This window comes from Zosterops lateralis (assembly GCF_965231275.1).
Source record: "Zosterops lateralis genome assembly, chromosome: 18".
Taxonomy (NCBI): domain Eukaryota; kingdom Metazoa; phylum Chordata; class Aves; order Passeriformes; family Zosteropidae; genus Zosterops; species Zosterops lateralis.
This window is the reverse complement of record NC_139778.1, coordinates 6,176,037-6,198,982: the sequence shown is the minus strand read 5'-3', so window position 1 is coordinate 6,198,982 and position 22,946 is coordinate 6,176,037. Positions and strand designations below refer to the sequence as shown.

The 22,946-nt window shown below is 52.0% G+C and overlaps 1 protein-coding gene across 1 annotated transcript in view; it reads left to right on the top strand.

Moving 5' to 3' along the window:
- Positions 1 to 344: 344 nt before the first annotated feature.
- SHISA6 (shisa family member 6) overlaps positions 345 to 22,946 on the top strand; it is a gene marked incomplete at both ends in the record, with an annotated part of 168,886 nt that continues 146,284 nt past the window's right edge. The window contains 2 exons of the mRNA XM_083874483.1: positions 345 to 1,024; positions 12,431 to 12,591. Coding sequence (XP_083730609.1) covers positions 345 to 1,024; positions 12,431 to 12,591 — 841 coding nt within the window. The remainder of the gene's footprint in view (positions 1,025 to 12,430; positions 12,592 to 22,946) is intronic.

Below are 22,946 nucleotides of genomic sequence, written 5' to 3'. Positions count from 1 at the left end.
GGGGGCGGGCCGGGCTGCCCAGGGCGCGGCGCGCTCTCACCCTCTCCCCGTCTCTCGCAGCCCCTCGCCGGAGCAGCGCCGGGACCCCGCCGCCTCCAGCCGCGCTCCGCCGGGCTCCGCCGCTCGCTTCGCGCCGGCATGAAGCGCCCGGCGCCGGGCAGCCGCCGCTGAGGAGCCAGCGCGGCGGCAGCTGCGGGACCCCCACCCCGCCCGCACAGCCCACCCCGCGCCCCCCGCCCCCTCCGCTCCATGGGGCAGCGCTGAGCCTCCCCCACCCCGGACCCCGCCCGCCGCACCCCCCGCGCCGCGCCCCCCGCGCTGCGCCCCCTGCCTCGCCCCTCGCCATGGGGCCGCGGCACCTGCTGCTGCCGCTGCTCCTGCTGTCCCTGCAGCTCCTGGCCTTGCTGCTGCTGCTGCCCGCGCAGGCGGCCGGGCCCCCCCGCGCCAAGGGCAACCGGACCCAGGGGGCGGTGGCGGCGCGGCGGACCCCCAAACCGGGCAAGGAGCTCCTGAACCAGACGCTGGCGGGGCCGGGGGCCGCCGCCCCCACGGCGCTGCCCGGGCGAGGCAAGGGCGCGGGGGGCGGCAAGTCGGCCCCCGGAGGCGGGGGCGGCGGGGGCTCGGCCCCGGCACACGAGACGTGCTGGGGGTACTACGACGTGAGCGGGCAGTGGGACAAGGAGTTCGAGTGCAACAACAGCCTGACGGGCTTCCGCTACTGCTGCGGCACCTGCTTCTACCGCTTCTGCTGCAACAAGCGCGCCGAGAAGCTCAACCAGAGCCTGTGCCGCAACTACAAGAGCCCCGAGTGGGCCCACCCCACCACGGCCAGCGGCGCCCTGCCCGCCGACGGCAGCGACGGCGGCGACGGGGACGCCAACAAGTACGACCCGGACAAGGACAGCACCAACGCCACCGTGTACATCTCGTGCGGGGCCATCGCCTTCGTGCTGATCGCCGGTGTCTTTGCTAAGGTGGCCTACGACAAGGCGCGCCGCCCGCCCCGGGAGATGAACATTCACAGGTGCGCTCCCTCCCCCGCTCCCTGGGCCCCAGGGATGGCCCCTCGCCGAGCCTTCCCCCTTGGCAAAGTCTGCTCTCCAGGGTTTCCTTGCACTGCCCAGCCAAGGGTGCTCCTTGCCAAGGGTTTCCCAGCTGTGTCCCAGAGTTTCCCGTTGTGTGGTTTCTCCAAGGGTTCCACCTCTGGACTTGCTGTCCTGGGGCTTGTTTTTTACGCCTGTGCCCAGGGGTTCTCCTGCTGCACTCTCTGCCCAAGGAGTCTCCCTGTGAACACCCACTCGAGTCTCTGTCCTTTGCTCTGGCTCACCATGGGTTTCCCCTGCTCCACCTTTCCAAGGGTTTCCCCAGTTCCATGACTCTCCCACGGCTCCCCTTCTATGCCTCCTGTCCACACCATTTCCCATTGTGCTGCTCCTTCCAGGGCTCCCCTCTTTGAGTAATTTATCCAAGGGTTCCCTCTTTGCACCATCCACTAAAGGATTTTCCCTTTCCATCCTCTGCCCAGGAATTCCTCCTCCTCCCCACGGCCCGTCCAGGGGCTCTCTCGCCCCTCTGGGCATCGCACTGAGCCCCTCGGGGCTTGTCTTGGTGCCTCGTGGCTCCTCTCCCGCGGCCGCCTTTGTGCCTTCAGCACCGGCTCCGCGGACAGCTCCGGGACAGCTCCCGGATAATTCCCGGAGTGTTCCCGGGCCGCTCCCGGACAGGTCCGCGCTGCCCCGCTCTGCCAAGAGTCTGTCCCGGAGCTCCACGCGGAGCCGCCCCCGGCACCCCGTCGGGAAGCCGGCACTCCCCTCCTGCCCCGGCACTGCCCTCCTGCCCCGGCACTGCCCTCCTGCTCCCGGCACTCCCCTCCTGCTCCCGGCACTCCCCTCCTGCCCCCGGCACCCTCCTCCTGTCCCCGGCACTCCTCTCCTGCCCCCGGCACTCCCCTCCTGCCCCCGGCACTCTCCTCCACATCCCAGAACGTTGTTTTTGCCTGTAGTCATCCCGGCACCCCTCTCCTGCCTCCCCAGAGCCTCCCTCTGCACCCTGGCACCCCCTTTTATCCCTGGTCGCCCCCTCACGTTCTCCGACAACCCGACACCCCCTCCTGCCCCCCGGAGTCTCTCTCAGCATCCCTGCCGGCCCCCCCTGCACCCCTCCTTTCGCCGGAACACCCCCATATCCCTCCTGCCCCCAGGCGTGCCCCTCCTGCACCCTGCACTCCCCTCCTTTTCCCGGGACTCCCACTACATCCTTCCTTGCACTGGCACCCCCTCCCTGCACCTGGCATCCTCAGCAAACCCCAAACCCTCCCGTCTCCCCTCCAAGCCTCCCCTTAGCCCCCCCTGCACCCCCCATGGGCAGCAGAGCCGCTCGGACCCTGCCCAGAGAAGTTTTGGAAGTGTGGAGGGGATGGATCTGAACCCCTGGGTGGTGCCTTCACCGTGTGGCCATGTGGCCGTGCGGGGAAGCGCTGGCGGCAGGCAGAGCTCTGCACGTTCCCTTTGTTTTTTTTAATCGGGCCCCTCTCCAAAACCCCGAGCAGTCTGTCCTTGCTGGCCGGTGAGGCGGCTCGGTGTCCCCTCGGTGTCACACAGCGCCATAATGACAGAAGGGAGTGCTCGGCGTGGCACAGAAAATCCTGCTTCAAAGCAAAAGCTCGGGCGTCTGTAGCAGCCCTCCTCTCGGACAAATGCGTGCTCTCTCTCAGTTCATATTTATTTTATGATGAAAAAATCCCTCGAAATGATGAGTGCTGCTTGCGTGCCGCGAATCCGAGAGCTGCCTGTGTCTGAGCATAAAAATTGGTGAGAGGATTCTTTAGAAGAACGGTGGTGAGCATCAGGGGGAAAGACCTTAACTCCAGTGCATAACGCCTCCTGGAAATTATTTTAATGAAGGTTTTTTAATTAGAACTCTCAAAATCACTGACCGTATTTTTAGGGCTAAGCTTCAGCTGCAATCAACAGACAGTGGGGGGAGAAATATTAGGTTTTTTTACGAGGGAAAAGGGGATGAGTGACGCAGTTTTTATTTATTTGGGAAGATGTGTTTTTATTTAGACTCCTCCCTGCAGTGAGGACAGTGAGACTGGTTTACATCTGCTGAGGGTCTGGCCCACACATTCCATTCCATAATCCCACCCGCCCCTGGTCCCTGCAAGGATGTAACTTCACAGTGTTAAAAACTACACACAGCTGTGCAGAGGCAAGGGTCCTGCCAGAGGCTTAGCCAGAAAATCGTCTCTTTTAAGTCTTTTGTTAACTAAAGGATGGTTCCCCAGCTGCCCAGCTCTTCTGGCTTCAAGGCAACTTTGCCTGGGCCTTATCTTCACACTAAATTTGGAAATCTGGGTTGGATGTCCATATGTTACTTCTGCTCCAGCTCCAGCCTGCTGCAGGGTTGGATCCTTCACCCTGGAAATCAGAGCCAGTGTTGCCAGACTTGTCTGGATCCTTCTTGATGTTTTCATTTCTTTGATGCTTGGTTTGCTTTATTTAGCTAAGTTCTGATGAAATGATTCACCTGTGTGTAGAAGTATGAATGACAGATTGAGTGCTCGGGAAGCTTGACTTCCAGAGCATTTTAAGGAGTTGATTGACTTCTATAATATGGTAGCTGGTAAAAGATTATACCTTTCAGAGCTGTGTTACCTGAACTTGATCAACATCACACAAGGGTTTAAATATTGTGAAGTGCATCTCCTGCCTTGGGCTGAATGCTCTCAGTGCTCTGAGCAGGATGTAAATACAAGGAGAGGAATGGTTTGTCTTTGTCTCTGGCAGCTGCTGGGGAGTAGCAGGGAAGGAGGAGAGCAGGATGGAGTCGGGTATTTCTGTCTGTTTGAGGTCGTGTCAGTTGGAGTGGAGTGTAACATCCAGAATAATTCTCTGTAGTGATGGCGAGTGCATTAAACCTCGGTGTGCATCCTCTGGGAGGAGGAGAGCAGCAGCACGAACAGAACTTGTTCTAAGGGGCTGCAAAAAGCCTCTTGAGCTGGCTGGTATCCCACAGGCAAGGAAGATCAATCAGAACTTCCCTGCACTTCACCACGAGCAGGATCACACCGTAAATTTTACTTCCTCGTAAACGCTCACCGAGCAGTGCCTTGTATGGATGTTATCCCTCTGCTCATTGCTCATCCAGCTTTTACAGAAGATCCTTATGAACTCACTTGGAAAGAACATTTTGAGGGGAGGCAGGGCTCATTTAATGTCTTTTGGTGGAAGGAGGGTTTACAAATTCACAGGGGAGCTGCTACTCTCAGCCATGGAAGGAAGGGCTGGCTGTGCATGTGCAGCTCCAAGCTGGAATCAGCTCCTATTCCCAGGCACTGCCACATCCCTTTAAAGCACAGGCACTGCTGTGATCCTGGGCTCAGCAGTGGCAGCCACTGAGACAGTAGTTTCTAACAGCAGTTAAGTGGAAATGCTTTGAAAACCAGGAGCTGAAATATTCCCATTTTACAGAAATGCTTGTAATGCTTTCAATGGAACTGATTTTTGGTTTTTTTTTTTTTTTTTTTTTTTTTTTTTTTTTTTTTTTTTTTTTTTTTTTTGTAATTATAGGAACTTCCAGCCTGTCCATAGAAAACTGCCTCTTGCTTTGGAGGTGACACAGCCAGAACTATTGCTGGGCTCCAGGTAGAAGCTGGGGCTGGTTTCTGAGAATTACACCCAGCGATACTGTGTGTGTGCTGATGCTCTCTCATGCATTGGTGGGAACGGCTTGTTTTTGTCTCTTTGCCAGTGTTGTTTTCTTTTCTTGAGCATCTCTTAAGTGGAATTTAAGAAGTATTTGCTTTACTTTCAGTATGGGGATTAGTTAGGGAATCTTTGAACAGGGAATATCAGCTGGTCCTTTCCAGGGCTGGGTGAGTGTTCCTGTAGCAAGAAGAGGCAATACAGAATGTTCTCATTCCATGACCCTGTGTCCACACACTACAGAACAGAAATAATTCACAGATGTAGCTCTGCTCCACGACCCCTGCTTAGCCTCAGCAGCAGCCACTGCCCTCTCTGCTGAGATGGAAATGCACAGATTGGAGCCTGGATAGAGCTGGCAGCTGGGGATTGAAATATCCCAAGTGCATCCCACTGGTCAGAGGGACAGAGTGACACAGTGGCAGCGCTGGCCCTGGGGCACTGGTGGGAGCCCAGCTGCTCTCCTGGGAAGCAGCACAGGGATTTTTCCCAGCAAACCAGCTCTGTGTGCTGCTAAAAGGCCTTATCTGGCCTTGCATGGAGCGTGTCTGAGGGGTGGGAAAGGGAGAAGGGAAACAGGCTCTGTGCTGTGCTCCGCTTCACCCTCTGCCCACAGCATCTGTGTTGCTGCAAAGAGGGAAGATATCTGTGCTCCTCTTCTCTTTAGCCCCTTTGCATCTCCTGCTCTGTGAGTGACAACTGCCAGCTTTTCTAAATGAACATCCTTTCTCCATGTAGAGACCAGAGTGAAATTGATCCATCCCTGGTCGTTCCTGCTCTGTGGCTCTGAATTCCAACAGGAACCGGAGGCAATGGATGTGTTTGCTTACAGATCCAAGGAGGCTGCTGGTCTGTGTGAGCCTAACTTGAAATACAGCGGGGTTTGTGTTCCTGCAGGCTGCAGCTCCCCGCAGCTCCGGGGCATTGTGCTTGCTGAGGGCTTGCTGGAAGGAGCTGCTTTCAGGTGTGAAGGTGGTGAGGAGTGCCTTTCTCCAGCCCTGCTGTTTGAGACGGGATCACAGGCAGCTCCTGCAGCTCTGCTCTCTGCTGCTGGAGCCAAACAATCAAACTCCATCCATCCCCAGGGCAGGGAGCGAGTGCTGTGAACACACCTGGCCACAGGGACTCTACAGAAGGTTTTCTTTCTTGGATGCTGTTCCTGCTTTCAGTCTCTTTCCACTGATGTGTTTTTATGTTCTGCCTCTTTTTCACTCCACTCGGACTCACCTGGGTGCCTTCCAGTTGCTCTTTGCCCTGCTTTGAGGTGTTTAATTCTGCTGGTTTCTGAGGCTCTGCTCTGAAGTGCCCTGTGCCTCTCACAGGCACAGAGTACAGGGCCACAAGCACAGGTCAGACTGAACTAAGAAAAACTAAAAAAAAAAAAAAAAAAAAAGGTGCAGCCATAAAATCACAGAATCACAGAATGGAAGGGCTTGGAAGGAACCTTAAAGATCATCTCATTCCACCCCCTGCCATGGGCAGGGACACCTCCACCTGTGACCTCAGAGAAGTTACTCAGAACTATTTGTTCTGTTTCAAACCAACCCTGCACCTAGCTGGATTTGGGGTAACTCCTGAGCAGGGAGAACCCCTGGATCTTGTTCTGCTTGCAGGGTGAATTGCCCAGCTGCAGATCCTAATCCAGGCTAGGTGTGTATCTGTGTGCATGTACCTGTACAGAACATTTCTCCTTTTGTTTCAGTGGGAGAGCTCCAGTCTGGAGCTCTGGTCATGGTTTGCAGTTTGATATTTGGGTTTTTTTGCTGTGTTTTCCTCTCTGACTCTATTTTATGAAGAGATTGACTCTGTGGCTGCCTGGTCACTGACTTCCTCTGGATGCTTCTGAGTTTCTCCTTTCCTTTTGAACTTCTCCCAGTACGAGAGGCCAGGCTCAGAAACCAAGCTGCCTCCACCCAATCATCTCAGTGCCTCTAATTCCCACTTATTTGATATTTTCCCATTTGCTGATTAACTTTTTCTATTAGTCCAACTTCATCTTAAGGTGTCAAGGGAATCCAGTGTAGCTCTGAACTTTTATTTCTTTTATTTTGTAATCTCTTATATCCTTAAGTAGCAGCAGTTGATCTCTGCGCCTTTGGAGATCAGATGCCTTTTAAAATTTCTGTTTCTCATAAGATCTGAACTTTCTCAGGAACATGAGATCAGGGCATTTGTTGCTTCCCTTTGCCCCCACTCACATGGGCTGGCTGTGTTTCCTTAGATCTGTGTGCACTGCAGTGCTTGGAGGGCTCAGATATCTCCTTCTCCAGGTGGATAAACACAGAATTCTTCCACGGTAAATGCTGCGCTCCAGCTCTCACCACAACCTCCTTTGTCGCGAGGGCTCTTCAGAGTTAGGCCCCTTCAGAGAGAGTGCAGCTTTCTTCAGTGAGTTCAAAGCCCCTGAGCTGTGCTCAGAGCAGAGGATTTGGTGTAAAACCAGACCCCTTGTGCCTGAGCCTTCCCCACGTGCAGCCGTGCGCTCCCAAAGCCGCGTCAGCACCGCGTTCCCATGTCTGTGCCTGAGGATGCACAGCACTGACAGGAGCAGGGCAAAGACCTGGGCCTGCATTCCCACAGCCCTTCACACCCAGTGAGACCTGCTGCTGGTTTTATTTCCTCTCTCAGTGATCAGGACTGGGGCTCTGTTCCTGTCCTGCACAGCTGCCTGCTCTCCCCAGCACCCTTGATATCTTTCCTCGGTGCGTCTCTGTCCAGGGAGTCTCCCAATTCTAAGAGGCTGGGAAGAGTTCTGGGAAGAGTTCTGTGAAGAGAAGGGGCTGGAGCTCGGTGGTAGCAGCTGGGGTGAAGGTAGCAGCTGGGGCAGGGGGCACAGGGGCTGCTCCCTCCTGCAGCCAGCCCAAGCCTCGGTGGCACCTGTGGGACTCAATCTTGTCCTGCCCCTCTCTGTCCCCAACAGCCTGGCCACGGCTCAGGTGCAGGTCCTGCCCTTGCTGGAGACATTTTCTGCTCAGGGTGGCATCTCTCCGCAGGGAAACATCCCTTGGAAAGGTTCTCTGTAAGCTTTTAATTACCAAATCTTTACGTAATAATTTTCTCCTCTTGGGGCCTGCTGCGTTCAGAGGAACTGGTGTTACCCATTGTGAGCTCAGCCACTGCTGGAAATTCCTTGCCCATATCACAGCAATAGCAAGAGATTGTTCAGTTTGGACACTGGTGTGAGGTGTGTGAAGAGGTTGTCTTTAGAGATGGATTAAATTCCAGGAGCTTCCCAAATTGTGTTTGGCATTGAGATCTCCCAGGAGGCATCTGATTTTTCCTTGCAATGTGTATTTTTAAGAATTAATATTCAATTCTGCTGGGTGCAAATGCTTCACTCATGGGAAAGTATCCCAATGTTTATTATTTTCCCTTCTTAACACCATGGGGGAATTCACCTGTCCTTGGACACACACACACACAGAGGCATGGAATCACAGAGTCTTGGAATACCTTGAGGTGGAAGGGACCTAGATGGATCATCTAGTCTAACCCCTGGCCCTGCACAGACACCCAACAATCCCACCCTGGGCATCCCTGAGAGCTCTTTGAGCTCTGCCAGGCATCCATCACACTCCAATTCAGGAATGTGACAAACCATTCTCAGTGTTCCTCACTGGAATTCCTGCTCTGAGGGATGGGCTGCTGCTGCTGCTCCTGGCAAAGCAGAGCCCAAATCTCTCTTTCTCTGACCTGGGACTGGTGCAGCTCTGGCTCTGCTGAGCCCCTGCACTTCCAAAAGCAAAGCTCTGCTTTGGCAGAGCCTCCTGAGGGCAGCAGTAGCAGCAGCAGCAATTCCCTGATGGATCAGCTTGCAGTGTGATAATTATCTTATCTCCTCGTGGAGATAACACCTGGGCACGGTCAGCGTGATGCTGAGGCCATCTCTGCCCTGCCAACTACTGTGTGACACAGCCTGGGGGATGCCACGGGCACACAGGGCCAGGCTGGCAGCACCTGGAATGTGGAATCTCCAAAGATTGTCCAGCTCTGGGCACACAGGGCCAGGCTGGTAGTGCCTGGAAGGTAGGAATCCCCAGCTCTGGGCATACTGGGCACACAGGACCAGGCTGGCAGCACCTGGAATGTGGGAATCCCCAGCTCTGGGCCAACAGGGCCAGGCTGGGAGCACCTGGAATGTGAGAATCCCCAGGGCTGGGCACACTGGGCACACAGGACCAGGCTGGCAGCATCTGGAATGTGGTATTTCCCAGCCCTGGGCACGCAGGGCCAGGCTGGCAGCACCTGGAATGTGGGAGCCTCCCAGGACTGTCCAGCCCCAGGCGTGGTCAGCGTTTGGAGCTTCCCAAGGCACACAGCAGGTGTGGGGACAGCAGCCAAGCCATGAATAATGCAGTGCCACCCTCTGTGAGAGTGGCTGGTGACCGAAATGCTGTCCCTGGGAGAGAACTGTCCCTTCCAGGTGAGCTGGCTCCAAGCTGGATAAATTCATCTCCCGGAATAACTGCCTCTTTCTTTCTGAGTTAGTAACAGAGCATAGGGGAGTCTTTAACCTGGCTTTTTTTGAAGAACTTGTAGTGAAATCCTGGCTGTGCTGAAGTGACTGGAGTTCTGCCACCAACTCCATCCCCGCTCTGCTTTTAGCAGCTCCAGCTCAGCCAGGCACTGCTCTTCTTACTGTGCTCTGCCAGACACATTTGGTCATTCTCCTTCCATTCTTCCCCAAATTCACAGGGATTTGGAACGGGAAATTCTGTTTTCTAGCACCCTGTTTTTCAGATCTGCATGAGAGGGGATTTTCAGAAGGCAAATTAGTGCAGCTCTGAGCTGGATTGGATATAGGGAGCTCTTCCCAATTCCTTTCCCATCCAGCATCCCCAGACCCCTCACTCCAATATCATTTCCCTCAGGCCACGTGCCAGCCTGGCAGAGCTGTCACCAAAGCTCCCCTTGTCTTCAGCAGGAGGGACACCTGTGTCCACCCTCAGACTATTTAGTGTTGGGAATCTGTGGACATGGGGAAAATGGGACAATACTTTCCTACAAAGTCTGTGGGGAGGACAGCAGTGCTCCAGCTGCTGTTGCCTGGTGGGAAATTCAGGCAGCAGGTTCAGGTTGTGGGTTAGAGGGTGAGCTGGTCCCTCCCAGCCCTGCAGTTTCACCTCATCGCTGACTACAAAGCCACATTTTGGGATCAAAGTCTGTCATTTCCCCTTCCAGCACCAGGGCCCAGCTGATGCCCAGCCTCTCTGCCCCACTGCTTCCATCCATCTCCTTGATTCCTTTGGATTTACACCAAATCCTTTCTATTTTTCCTTCTGAAAACAGCCACAGCTCCTTCCTTGCATGATGTTAATCTCACTGGGTTTCTTCCCAAAGTCCTCAATCTGTCCATAGTGCCACCAGAGCCATCCCTGGGAACAGGACCTGGCCTGGGCCGTTCAGCCAGGACACTTCCATAGATTTCCCTGCCACAGGCCAGTCCAGCCCCCTGGAGCAGCCCCCTGGAGCAGCCCCCTGGAGCAGCCCCCAGGCTGCTCTGGGTTCAGGTGGAACGAAGCCTCGGTGTTGGCATGGAGATGACGTGAGGGAAGAGTGTCACAAATCCTTATCAGCGGCGGGGCCAGTGACATGCTGCAGCCAGGGAGGCTTGTGTTCCTCAGATAAGAGGTGTGGCGTCACAGGAAGTCTTCTGGAGTGCCTCATATCCTTGTGCAGTTGATTAGAATGCTGGTGACATCAGTGGGACTAATTGTACCCAAATGGCTGTGCACAGGGGGCCCAAAGATCCCAGTGAGCATGTTCTCCCGGAGCTTTGCAGTGGGCAGTGAGCCAGCTGGACCCAAGGGACTGTCACCAGCCAAATCCTCCCTCTTTTAAGTGGGACTGACCTTCCACCACCTCAGGGCTTTATGGAAATGAACTGGATCCCACACAGCACCGTGATTGAATTGGCACGGAACAAACCAGCTCCATCCAAGCTGGGCTTTCTCCTCCACCTATAATGATTTGTTCTGCTGCTTCTGAACTGTCTTTTTTTCCCCTCTGTTAGACTTGAGGAGGGTGAGGAGTGAGCACTCAGGATGCTCAGATTGGGGTGTTCAGGGCATGAGAAGGTGACACCTCCAGCTCCTCACCCAGTGCCAGTTCTTCACCAAAAACCAGTTCCTCAATACCAGTTCCTTACCAAAAACCAGATCCTCACCAAAAACCAGTTCCTCAATACCAGTTCCTCACCCAATACTAGTTCTTCACCAAAAACCAGTTCTTCCAATACCAGTTCTTCACCAAAACCCAGTTCCTCCTTTCCCCAGGAGCAAACAAGAGGAGTCCTGTCCTGGCACGAGGCTCACACCCCTCTCTCAGGGCTGTCCCTTCACCTCTCCCTGGGCCTGGCTCAGCACAGTCTGTGCTCTCCTGTCCTTGCCAACAGCAATCCCTTCACCCCACAAGGATCAGTCTATGTGCACACACAGACAGCCCGTGGTTGGCTATGGCCTTCAGGTCTGCTCTCTCTACAACCAATAAATAACCAAAAAAGGCTAAAAATTTCCTCATTCTGTACAGGCTGGTGCTGAACTAATGTGATCCTCCTCAGGAGCCTCCGAGATCCTCCAAGAGTTCCTTCTGTGGAGCACATTAGTATTGCAATCCATTATGCACAGGGACAGGAGTCTCGAGAGGAAATGATTTGGAAAATGGAATGGACCCAGGTCCCAAGCTATTTCTCATATGGAAGCCCAGAAATGTGGCATTTAAGGGATGCCAGTGGAGATGAGCAACACCAACATTCCTCTTATTAATATGCAGTGAAGGGGTATCTCCTCCTGACATCTTCCCTGGGACCTGAGCTGACTCCAGACATGTTCCCTGTGCTGGGAGAAAAAAGCTTTCCAAAATCCATCAGCTTTCAAGTGTCCCTGTCCCTTACAGCCCACTCAAGCCACCCCCTTCCTGCTTTTCCTAAGGCTCAGGAGAGAATTTGGGGCTGCTCTAGGAAAATCAGGGCACTTCATGCAGTAATTATTTCACCATGTCCATGATATTCAGAGGGGGAAAAATATCTTGGAGAATCCAAGGGGAAAATATTGGCTGCAGCTGAACTGGGTGACATTGCTTCTTCCTGGGAGAACTTAGCCATTAAAACAATCCCTGATGAGTACAGAGCTCAAGGTAGGCTCAGAGCTGTGTTGACATCAACCCCCTGGAAGTTGCTTAATCCGTTTTTCTGGCTCGTGGTTCTCCTTTAAAAATCACTCCCAGAACTACTGGGGTTTGAGCTTTGTGCAGAAAAAAACAGGGATTTCAGGATGTGGGGATCACACTTCTGATCTGAGTCAGTTCTAAAGGGGTTTTGCTGGGGCAGGGCAGTTTTGGTATCACTTTTAGGTGTTGCCAGGGCTGGGGCCAGCAGTGGCTCCTGATGGAGGCAGTGCTTTATGTGCCAGGAGCAGTTTGTCTTCTCTGGGAAATGATGGAGAGGAACCGTAACCCTGAGGTGAATTAGAGAGAGCAGATGAGATACCAAACAATAGCCAGGCAAGGCTGGAAATAATTGCAGCAGATACACAGAAAGAAACAGAGCTTTTAAGCCATATTTTTATTTTACTATTATTGCTATTTTTTCGCCTGTTTATGGTAGAAACCCAGCTGCTTCTGGATTCACAGGCTGTGCAAGTACAAACACTGAATTTTAGCTGTGTGAAAATACTTTTTTTTTTTTTTTTTTTTTTTTTTTTTTTTTTTTTTTTGTGTCTCCCCAGGGCTCTGGCTGACATCCTAAGGCAGCAGGGACCAATCCCAATTGGACACTGTGAAAGAGAGACTATCTCGGCCATAGATACCTCCCCCAAAGAAAACACCCCAGTAAGGACCTCTTCCAAAAACCACTACACCCCCGTGCGCACCTCCAAGAGCAACCCAGGTAAGTGCTGCTTTCTCTCTGTCCCCTCAGAGCTGTGTGTGTGTCTGGGTTTGGAAAGACAGGTGTGTCTGCCAGGGAAAGCTGGAGCTTCCCTTGGAATGGAGAATGTAAACCTCCTCCCTCCAAATTATCATAATTTTGGAATTAAGGGGCTTTCAGGCAAAGATATGGGAATAGGAATAACAGTTCTTTACTAGGAATATTAAAAATAAAAATGGAGTAGTAAAAAAAAAAAAAAAAATCAAAAACCAAGCAAACAAAAAACCCCCAGTGACAGAGTCAGAATATAACCTGACCTCCTGTTGGTCAGGGTGTTGGGGACAGTCCAATCAAGTCTTGGGTGACAGATGCGGTTCTGTTGGAGCAGAGGTGATCCTGTAGAAAGGTCCAGTGGTGGTGAGATGGGTTCAGTCTTCCTCTGGGAATCCAGTGCAAACAAGCTGTGCTGCTGTTCTGAATCTCAGATTATACCCAGGTGGGAATGCTGGGCTCCTCCCCTTGGGTGGAGCCTCTCCCCATGGGATGATGGAATTGTATCAGCCCTGCAGTGAGCCTCGATGGCCCATGAACAGCAGATATCCTCCAGAGTTATGAGGGATGGGTTATACAAGAGATAAACACCTCTCTAACCTGTTTTAACAGATGGCAAATAGAAAAACTTTTGATAATGTATTGCAACCCAAGACAGCTAGAAAGCAGCAGAACAGCACCCTGTGCAACAGCAGGGCTTTGTAAAGCTCAAATCAGCATGGCAAATGGTTTTGGGAGGCAGTGGGGCAGAGCAGGGGAGCCCAGGGATCCGTGGTGATGGCTCCTTCAGGTTTCTGCTGAGCAGAGTGGCTTGTGGGAAATGGATTTGTAGAGAATTCTCAAAACCTGGCTGAAAGCTCACACAGTCTTGTCCATCTGTATGCAAACTCTGAGATAAGGTGTGCTGACTGAGAAAGGCCATGGGATAGGACAAACATTGTTGAGAGAGAAATGGAACTGGAAATAAGGTTCAAATTATGGCCTTGCAAATAGACCAGATATTTTGGAGAAATAGAACTGTGAAAGATGCATTGTAGTAGGTGAAAGATGTACCTATGGTATTGAAAGATGTACCTATGGTATTGAAAGATGTACCCACAAGGGGTAATTTAGATGATTGGCTTTAAGGCATTAACAGCATTGTGTAGCAAAAGCTGATGGGCCAAAAATGCTTATAATGTATTGTAATTGGGAAATAGTTTGGCTTCTGATTGTGATGGTGTGAATTGTAACATCTGTATTGTCTTGCCCTTCTCATGAGACTGGAATAAAGGTCTTTAAAACACCTCCCAGGAGCCCCATCACTGGGTCAGGAAAAGGCAAAATCCGACAGTGGCTCCTCTTCTCTCCAGGCACTTTAAGAATTCCATCCACGGAGGGGCGAATGCAGGTGGTGCTGGAGGTGGTGTTGAGCTGCATGTTTCCTACAAAACACATCTGCTGGGAGGTGTTACTATGCTCCCAGCTGAGGACAGAGAATTCCAAAGCGTTGGGGCTGCCTTGTTCAGGCAGCTGAGCCACAGGGATGCACTGGGACAGTGCAGAAGGTGGCCCAGAGGGCATCCCAGCAGCACAAAGAGGTGCTGCAAGAGCACTGGCCTGGGAATTAGGGCACCTGTTTGGTTGTTTTCAGCTTCTTTCCATAAAAAATAAATTGAATTCCTTTTGCCTTGATTTCCCCAGTGGCCCAGGGAACTGCAGCCTTTTGGCTGCAGACACTGTCCTGATTTATTTCCTGCTCCGTGGATGGGTGATTGTCTTTGTGCAGTGGGGTGTGGCAGATTCTCCATCACTGCTGGGCTGGGTGTGGGACTCTCCTCCACCCACAAGCTGTTCAGCTCCACCTGGAAGGTCCTGGTGGCATTTCCTGCCCTGTGTCACCTGGTTTTGCTGCTGGACCCTGCTGGGGAAGGCTCTGAAGGAGGCCAGTGGAGCTGTGGGCTCAGCTGGGAGGGAAAGGACCCTTGGCTGTGGCAGGGCTGGGCTGTGACTGTTTGAAGGACTTTGGTGCAATGTCCCTGAGGACTGGGATGAGATATCAAGGCAGAGGCTCAGAAGGGACAGGCAGGATGTGAGTAAGACCCAATCTCTGCTTGGGTGATGTTTACCCAGGCTGTGTGAGGGGGAAAAGCCATCACAGTCTTGCTGGGACAGGCAGGAGTGCAGTAAAAGGAGATTTCCCCAAAGCCAGGCATGAAGAGAGCACTCCCAGCACAGCCTCCCTGCCTGGAGCCTGTTCCCTCGGGGCAGCCAGCTGGACTGAACCCTCAGCAGCCCCTGCCAGAGCTGGGAAAGGGAGAACTTGCCCAAAAGAACTTTTTCTTGGCTCAGCTGTGGCCACCATCAACTCCCAGATCATGGCAGACAGAAAGCTGATCCCTTGCAGAGATGATGAGCTCATAAAACAGCTTTACAGGTGATGTTTGCTTGTAATGTTTGCTTGTAATGTTTTATGGTCAGAGCAGTGCAATTCGCTGTGTTTGTACTCATTTACTGAGCTAAACTTCAGGTTATCATTGGGATTAGGAAATTGTACAAGGGGATGCTAAAATCTTTCAGTTGGGAAGAAGTAAAACTTGGAGGACAAGTGTATGTTCTGGCTTAAACAGAATAAAGCTGGTCAGCCCTGGTGTGGAGTAGAAAATCACCAATGCTTGTTTTTTGGGGGAGAAGGGGAAGAAAAGGAAGAAAAAAAGAAAGGAAATAGGGACAGCTGGAGAAAAAGGAGGCAGTAATATGGAATAGCAGGATCCAGGCAAGGCACTGCTCACTGGTGCTGCAAATTGATTCAAGGAGCCCACAGCTGGAGGGTTTCTGTGGAAAGCAGTAGGTCTGGTGGCTGTGGCTTGTGTGAGGAGCCAAGAGGAGGTGAGGCTGAGCAGGCAGGAAGGATTGTCCTCGCTGCACACTGGGCTGATTGAGTTTGGCGTTTGTTTGACTTGGAACTTTTGTTTCCAAACTTATAATTGGAAGGGTGCCTCTAAGTCTTGCTAAATAAACCTTGGCTTCATTTTTCCATTAGGATGGCTGGGTGTCAGTGAGCAGGATGATTGTGGGTGACAGTGACAAATGGAGGTGGGCTGTGCCTGAGGCTTCAGAGCAGCCTGGGCAGGTTCTGCTGGGGGCAGGGTGGAGAGGAGTCCATCTCCCACTGCCAGCTGCTGCTCTGACGGAATTCCAGACTGGTTTGGGTTGGGAGAGATCTCCCAAACCTTCAGTGCCACCCCTGCCATGGGCAGGGACACCTTCCACTGTCCCAGGCTGCTCCAAGCCCTGTCCAGCCTGGCCTGGGACACTGCCAGAGATCCAGGGGCAGCCACAGCTGCTCTGGGCACCCTGTGCCAGGGCCTGCCCACCCTCAGAGAGAGGATTTCTTTCTTTAAATATCTGATCTAAATCTGCCTTCTTTCAGCTGAAGGCCATTACCTCTTGTCCTAGCACTCCATCCCTTGTCAATTGTCTCTCTTCATCTTTCCTGTAGCTCCCTTCAGGTCCTGGAAAGCCACAACCAGGTCACCCTGAAGCCTCTTCTTCTCTCCTTTCTCTTTCTCTTCTCCCCTCTCCCTGTTCTCTCGAAGTGTTGGGTTTACTAAATCCCAGTGGACCAAGGAGACTCAAATCCTGCCCCCTAGCTGGTACAAATCTCTGATCCTCCAGCACAGCACATGTCTGAAGTGTTCCTTTATCCTCAGTCTCCTCCTGGCTCCACCACACTAACTCTTTTTTCCATACAGCGCTTCTGGTATCAATCCCAGCCTGGAAGAAAAGGGATATTCAGGACCATCAGACTGATGTGGGAAGCCAAATCTGTTGAGGACAGGAATGTCTTCAACAGGTGAAACACTTTCAGCAGTGAAGGGTCCCCAGGTGTCCCCTACTCCAGCATGAGGCAGGGAGGTAAAATCTGTGCCTGGAATTCTGGTTCCTCTGACCTCCTCCTCTTCTGGGAGCAGGAGGTTGGGAGAGCAGTGACAAGACTTTTTTAGATTTCTATTCTGTTGTTATATTCATTCTCAGGATATCCAGTTGCCTCTCCAAGGGGATGCCCTGGTCTGGATCCAGCTCCAGAGGTGCCAGGGAAGGGCTGACCACGGCGGGTACTTTCCCCAGTGTTAAAATCTCCTGCTCTTCACCTGTGCTGGGCTCCTGCAGGTGTGGAGAAGAGCCCATTGCCAGGAATGCAAGGAATGCCACGTGGAATGCACCACTTGGAATGCAGCAAACAGCACAGGCCTGCGCTCTGATTAGCCTGATCTATCTGGGGAAGGCTTTTAATGAGCCCTTTGAGTCAGGGTGTTCCAGAGATAGATGCATTCAAAGTGCTGCTTTCAGCAGTGCCTCGCACCCAGTGGCACATTCAGGGCTTGTTCTGAATGTGAACAAATGCAGGGGAGGCCTTTAATCTTTGTGGGAATTGTGGCAAACGGCTCCAGCCAAACCCAGAGCAGTGTGAGGAGTGCTCCCACCCCCAGCACTGTGTTGGGAAGGGGCTCTCTGCCCCTGTCCCTGCTCCCCACGGGCTCAGCAGGGCTCTGGCCCCCTTCCTGAAGCTCCAGGGGATCCACATTCCCTTGGTTTATCACTGCCTTCCCCTAAAGCCCAGGGGATCCAGATTCATTCCAGGTTATCAGTGCCTTTCCTAAAGCCCAGGGGATCTAGATTCATTCCAGGTTATCAGTGCCTTTCCTAAAGCCCAAGGGATCCAGATTCATTCCAGGTTATCAATGCTTCCCCTAAGCCCAAGAGGATCCAAATTCCCCCTGGTTTTTCAGTGCCTTCCGCTAAAGCCCAGGGAATCCAGATTATCAATGCCTTTCACTAAGGAATCCAGGTTCCCTCCAGGTTATCAGTGCCTTTGCTAAAACCCAGGTGATCCAGATTCATTCCAGGTTATCAGTGCTTTTCCTAAAGCCCAAGGGATCCAGGTTCCCTCCAAGTTATCGATGCCTTCCCCTGATCCATCCTTCCCCCTTTCCCCTCTCTCCCTTCCCCCAGATCAGCCGGGCTCTGCTTCAAACTCCTTCCTTTCTCCATTCATGAGATTTGCGAGCTTCTCCCCCAAATCCCAGCAAGTACTTGAATTAATTTGCCGAGGATCGGTGCGGCGATGTGTGTGGAAGGCGTTCCAGTCCCTGCTGTTCGCAGTTCCTGTTGTCATTTACAGCTGTTCAGGGGAATACAAAGCAGGTGTAAAACCATCCCCCGGTCGTTTTCCGGCCCCTGCGCTTTGCTGTGAGAAAGTATTTAAGGTGCAGGTGAGGGGAGAATTAGGGAAAGCACCTGGAAAACACCCAGAGTGTTCCAGGGATGGGACTTGACTTTTCTCCATATTCCTCTTGCCATTCCCTGACATTTAAAAAGAAAGGAACAGACCCAGCTTTAAAACCTTGAGGATTTGTAGGAGCTGAGGCAAGTCAGAGCCACTCCATCTGCTCTTCCTGCCAGCACATCCCATGGGATGGAAAGCCCCAATGCATTCCCTCCCAGGAAAATCCCGAAAAAGAGTTAATAATGCATTTTGTGAGCCTCCCGAAAATGTCAGAGTCTCTTTCTCAGAATATCTCGAGGGGAAGAGTTACTCAGTGTCCTGGCACCCGAAATAGCATTGCCAAGGGGAGGATCTGTCCAGCAGGGTCGGGAGAGCTGGGTGCTGCTGGGATGGGGAGCTGAGGGGGTTCTGTGGGGTGGAGGATTTAGGATCCCCACCTTGGACACCAGCTGCTGTGTCCTGTGGGATGGAGGATTAGGATCCTCACTTCCACCATGGCTGCACACAGATGCTCCTTCAATCCTGTGTCCTCAGGCAGGCAGAGTTTGGAAAGCAGCTTCCAGTGCTCACTGGAAATTTAGGACTGTTGTGCCAAACAGTTTTAGAACCCAGAAACACAGGAGAAGGGATTGCAAAGCCAGGAGAAGGAGCTGGAAATGCAAACAGCTTAATTGCCCTGCTTCCAAATTGATCTGTTTAACTGCTAAAAATATATTTCTTTGCGTATCTTTTCTTAACCTTGCTGCTTTGGACATCCAAGCTCCCCCTACCATGGCTGCCAGGGCTTGGGGACTTTCAGCTGGAAGAGGTTTGGCTGCCCAGGAGCACAGCCTGTGGTCCCAGATCCTCCTCCTTCCCTCAGCCACACCAGAGCTGCTGCCTCTGGATATTGGTTTGCTCTGCTCTCCTGAGCCTTTTACTGAGCTGGAAAGTTTGAGGGTAATCTGTGTAAAAGAACCTCTGAGAAAACTCTGCCCCACTAACAGGGCACAGGAGACAACAAAATATCCCCAGCACTAATTTATTTCCCAGTGAACTTGGTGGGGGCTGAAAAGCAGCAACGTTTGCAGTGATTTCTTGTGTCTCATGTCCAAATGTTCCCCGTGACTGATGTCAGGGGTTCTGTGTGTTAAAGCAGCTAACAAGTGACAAGTCTGGGGAAAAAAAAAAATAAAAATTTGAAGAAATAAATCAGAAAGTCTGGCTGTTGTGGGGAAATAAAGGAGGAGGTGGAGGGTGTGAGTGTGTACACACAGAGAGGATAATGACACCCGCAGCATCCACACAGCCACTGTGCAGCAGCAGCATCCAGAGCCACGGGACAAACTCCAGGTGCCTGCTGGAAGAGTTTTGGTGGGATTTAGCATTCCTTGGGCAGAGAGTAGCCCCAGAGCCACAGGGCCAGCATGGTGCTTATCAGCCAGGTGATATCTGGAAGCTGGGGGTTACTATGGCAACAGCTTTATTTTATTTTATTTTTTTTATTTTTTTTTTAAGCCGGACTAATGGAAGTTGTGAGCAGGAGGGAGGAGTAAAGCAATAGATTTACTCTAGAACAAAACCTCTCCATGCAGCTTGGCCTGCTGAGAACTCCACACCAAAGCACAGGGATGATGTGGAAGTGCACTGAAGCAGGATTTCCTGGCACATGCTCCAGTATAGAAGAGGCATTGGTGTGGAAAGAGTCAGGGAATCCTGTGCAGGCTGTAGCCAACACGTTGGAGGGACTGAGGGGCTCTGGGGACACTCTAAGTTATGCTGAAAATGCTCCACAGCAGATCCCAGGCCCCTCCTGAGCTCCACTGGGAGCACCAGGCCTGATTCCCAGAGCCAGATTCTGCATCCCAGAATGGTTTGGGTGGGAGGGGACCTTAAAGCCCATCCAGTGCCCACCCCTGCCATGGCAGGGACACCTCCCACTATCCCAGGGTGCTCCAAGCCCCAATGTCCAGCCTGGCCTTGGACACTGCCAGGGATCCAGGGGCAGCCACAGCTTCTCTGGGAATTCTGTTCCAGGGCCTCCCCATCCTCCCAGGGAACAATTCCTGCCCAAAATCCCATCCAGCCCTGCCCTCTGGCAGTGGGAACTGTTCCCTGTGTCGTCTCTCCATTCCACTTCCCAGCATCCCATTATCCCAGCAGCTGTCACAAATACCAGGCAGACAGTGGTAGCATGAGGGGAAATGGTTTTAAAATAAAAGTGGAGAGATTTAGATTGAATATCAGGATGAAATTCCTCTATGTGAGGGTGGGCAGGCCCTGGCACGGGGTGCCCAGAGAAGCTGTGGCTGCCCCTGAATCCCTGGCAGTGTCCAAGGTCAGGCTGGACATTGGGGCTTGGAGCAGCCTGGGACAGTGGAAGGTGTCCCTGCCATGGCAGGGGTGTCACTTGTCCAGTTTCCCAGCAGCTGGAGCCAGACCAGTGTCCCTTGTGCTGATGGAACTGAGAGCTCCATCTCCTTCTCCTGGCTTAGGAGCTCTCCCATTCCTTCATCCTCTGGCTGAGCTCACTCACCAGGAGGGTGATGATGGAGTGTGGGAGTGCAGTCAGGTCAGGGGTGAGAGGGATGGTCCTGTCCAGATTGGTGCCACAGAGTCCCTCAGACCTGAGCAGAGGTTTTAGGGGTTTCCTGTGAGAAAGTCCATAGGGTTTAGATGTTTTCAGATGTGTTTAGATGCTCTGGGAATGTGGTGTCCAGCTGGGATTGACTCTCAGCACCCTCAAGGCTCCAGACACTGTGGATGTGGGCTGTGGCTCAGGCCAGCAGGTTTGGGATTTTCCAGGACACACATTTGACGATTTACAGTCCAAACTCTTCTACCTGCAGTTCAAGTATTTTAGTTAAAGCTGCTTAGAGTTTCCTCAGGGAGCCAACCCAATCAAGCCCAGAATGTAACCAGCTTGCCATTCTGTAGCTGTGGACAGGTAAAATCATTTCTGTAGCAGGTTTTGAGTCTCCCTGTTTGCCTCTCTGTGTCTTGCCAGATCAATTATTGTTTGTTACCACCATTAGATCTTCAGGAGAAAGGCAGAAACACAATCTTTTCCTTCCATTAATCAGAGCAGTTTACAGAAAACATCAATTTAAAATGTTAAGATCAATTTGCAACCAGTATTGACAACAATTAAATTGGCCTCCAGAAAGTTGCTTTTTGACACTGTGAAGAATGAAATCTTTATAAAGCACATTCTGCTTGTTGAGCCTCTCCTGTTTCCTGATTGCTGATCCTATCACACTCCATGGAAGTGTAAGCAGAGGTGAGGAGCTGGAAGCAGAGCTTCATTAAGAGTGTGCCAGAATCAGTAAACTTCCCCTCCCCTCCTGCTGGACCCCTGCCCAGATATTGCAACTCAATCTATGCTCTGCCTCCATCACTATCAGCTTCTTCTAGTTCCCCAGTTTTTTTGTTGGGTTTTTTTGGTGGTTGCTTTTTGTTTGGTGGGTTTGTTGTTGTTGTTGTTGTTTGTTTGTTTGTTTGTTTGTTTGGGGTTTTTATTACTTTAAACTGCACAAAGTTGTACTAGAAGAAATGTTCTCTGCTCTGTCCTTGGCATTTGTCAGCTGGAGCACTGAACTCCAGAGGTGCCCACAGCCCTCACAAGAGCAGTGACCCCACAGGTTCTAAGTGACCCTTGCCATGGAAAACCAGCTCAGCCTCCAGAGGGGTGAGACAGTGCAGGTGGTGCTGGAGAAGTGACCTGGTGAAATTCCAGTCAGGCAGTTCTTGGGTGTGTGATGAGTCCCTCACCTTGATGCCTTGGGAAGGCTGAGCTGGAACAGAGACTGGACAGAGCTAAGAGAATAAAGTAGAGATTTATCAAAAGACCTTTAAGGACACTCCTTGGGCAGGACAAGAGCCTGGCCAGGGCTACACCCAAGGTGGACACAAAATGGACAAACGGTTGCCAAGTCTCACACTTTGATAAGTTTTGGTCCATTTGCATCTTGGAGTTTAATTGTCCAATTCCAGCTTCAGGTTGTGAGGTTCCATCCTTCTTGTTCCTCCCTTCAGCCACCCTTGTTTGTGCTTTTGGGCCTGAAAACTTGTCCCAGTTGTCCTTGGTGTGCAGCAGGAAAAGGATTTGTTTTGTGTCCCTGCTCTGTGCAGAGCTGAGTGACACTGACTGTGAGCTCAGAATTGCACCCCTGGGCAGCACAGAATCTGAAATACATTAAAAATAAAACTTAAGGCATCAACCTGACCAGGTGTGGAGCTCTCTCAGACCTTGCACACGGAAGTGGGTACATTTACCAGAACAAGATGCTGCTGAAGCCTCTGAAAACCTGATTGAGGAGGTTCTGGTTTAGCACCCACATCCCAAAGGGCTCAGCCAGTGCCTCTCCCTCTCTGCTCAGTCAGAGCCAAGACTTTGCTTTCCCCTTTCTTGCAGCAAATTTCTCTACCTGAGGCAGCTCTCCACAGCCCATATCCCCAGGGCATCTCCTCCTTCTGGAAAATGATAAGGATATTTTCTGGAGGCTTTCAGAGGAGGTTTCCTCTAAGCTGACATACAGCAGGAAGGTTTGGCTCATGCTGAAGATGATTTTATTGTTTTCTGCAAACAACTTTTATCCTTGTGCAGACCCTGTTTCCTTCTTTTCCTTCCTTTGTGTTTAAAATCAAGACTGGATGTGGCACTGGGTGCCAGGGTTTAGTTGAGGTGTCAGGGCTGGGTTGGACTCGATGATCTTGGAGGTCTCTTCCAACCTGGTGAATCTGTGAATTCTGGCCCTTCAGCCACATTGGGAACTGAGTGGTTCTTGCCTCACTTCCCCTTCCCTGAAGCTTTAATACTCTCAGAGCATCTGACTTGGACTGAGCAGCTGAAAGGCTCCCCTGGGGTTACTTATATGAGCAGCCTTAAGCAGGAACGATGCCCTCCTCCAGAAAAGGACACATCCAACTGCTCCTCTTGTTTGATTTAAAATATTTGAGGAGGAAGGGAAAGAGAGTACATCTGTCACAATCTCACTTACAATCAGAGAAGTTAATGGAAAGATTCCTTCTGACTCTCCTGGGCTTTGGACAAGGCTCTGCGCTGCAACATTAGCAA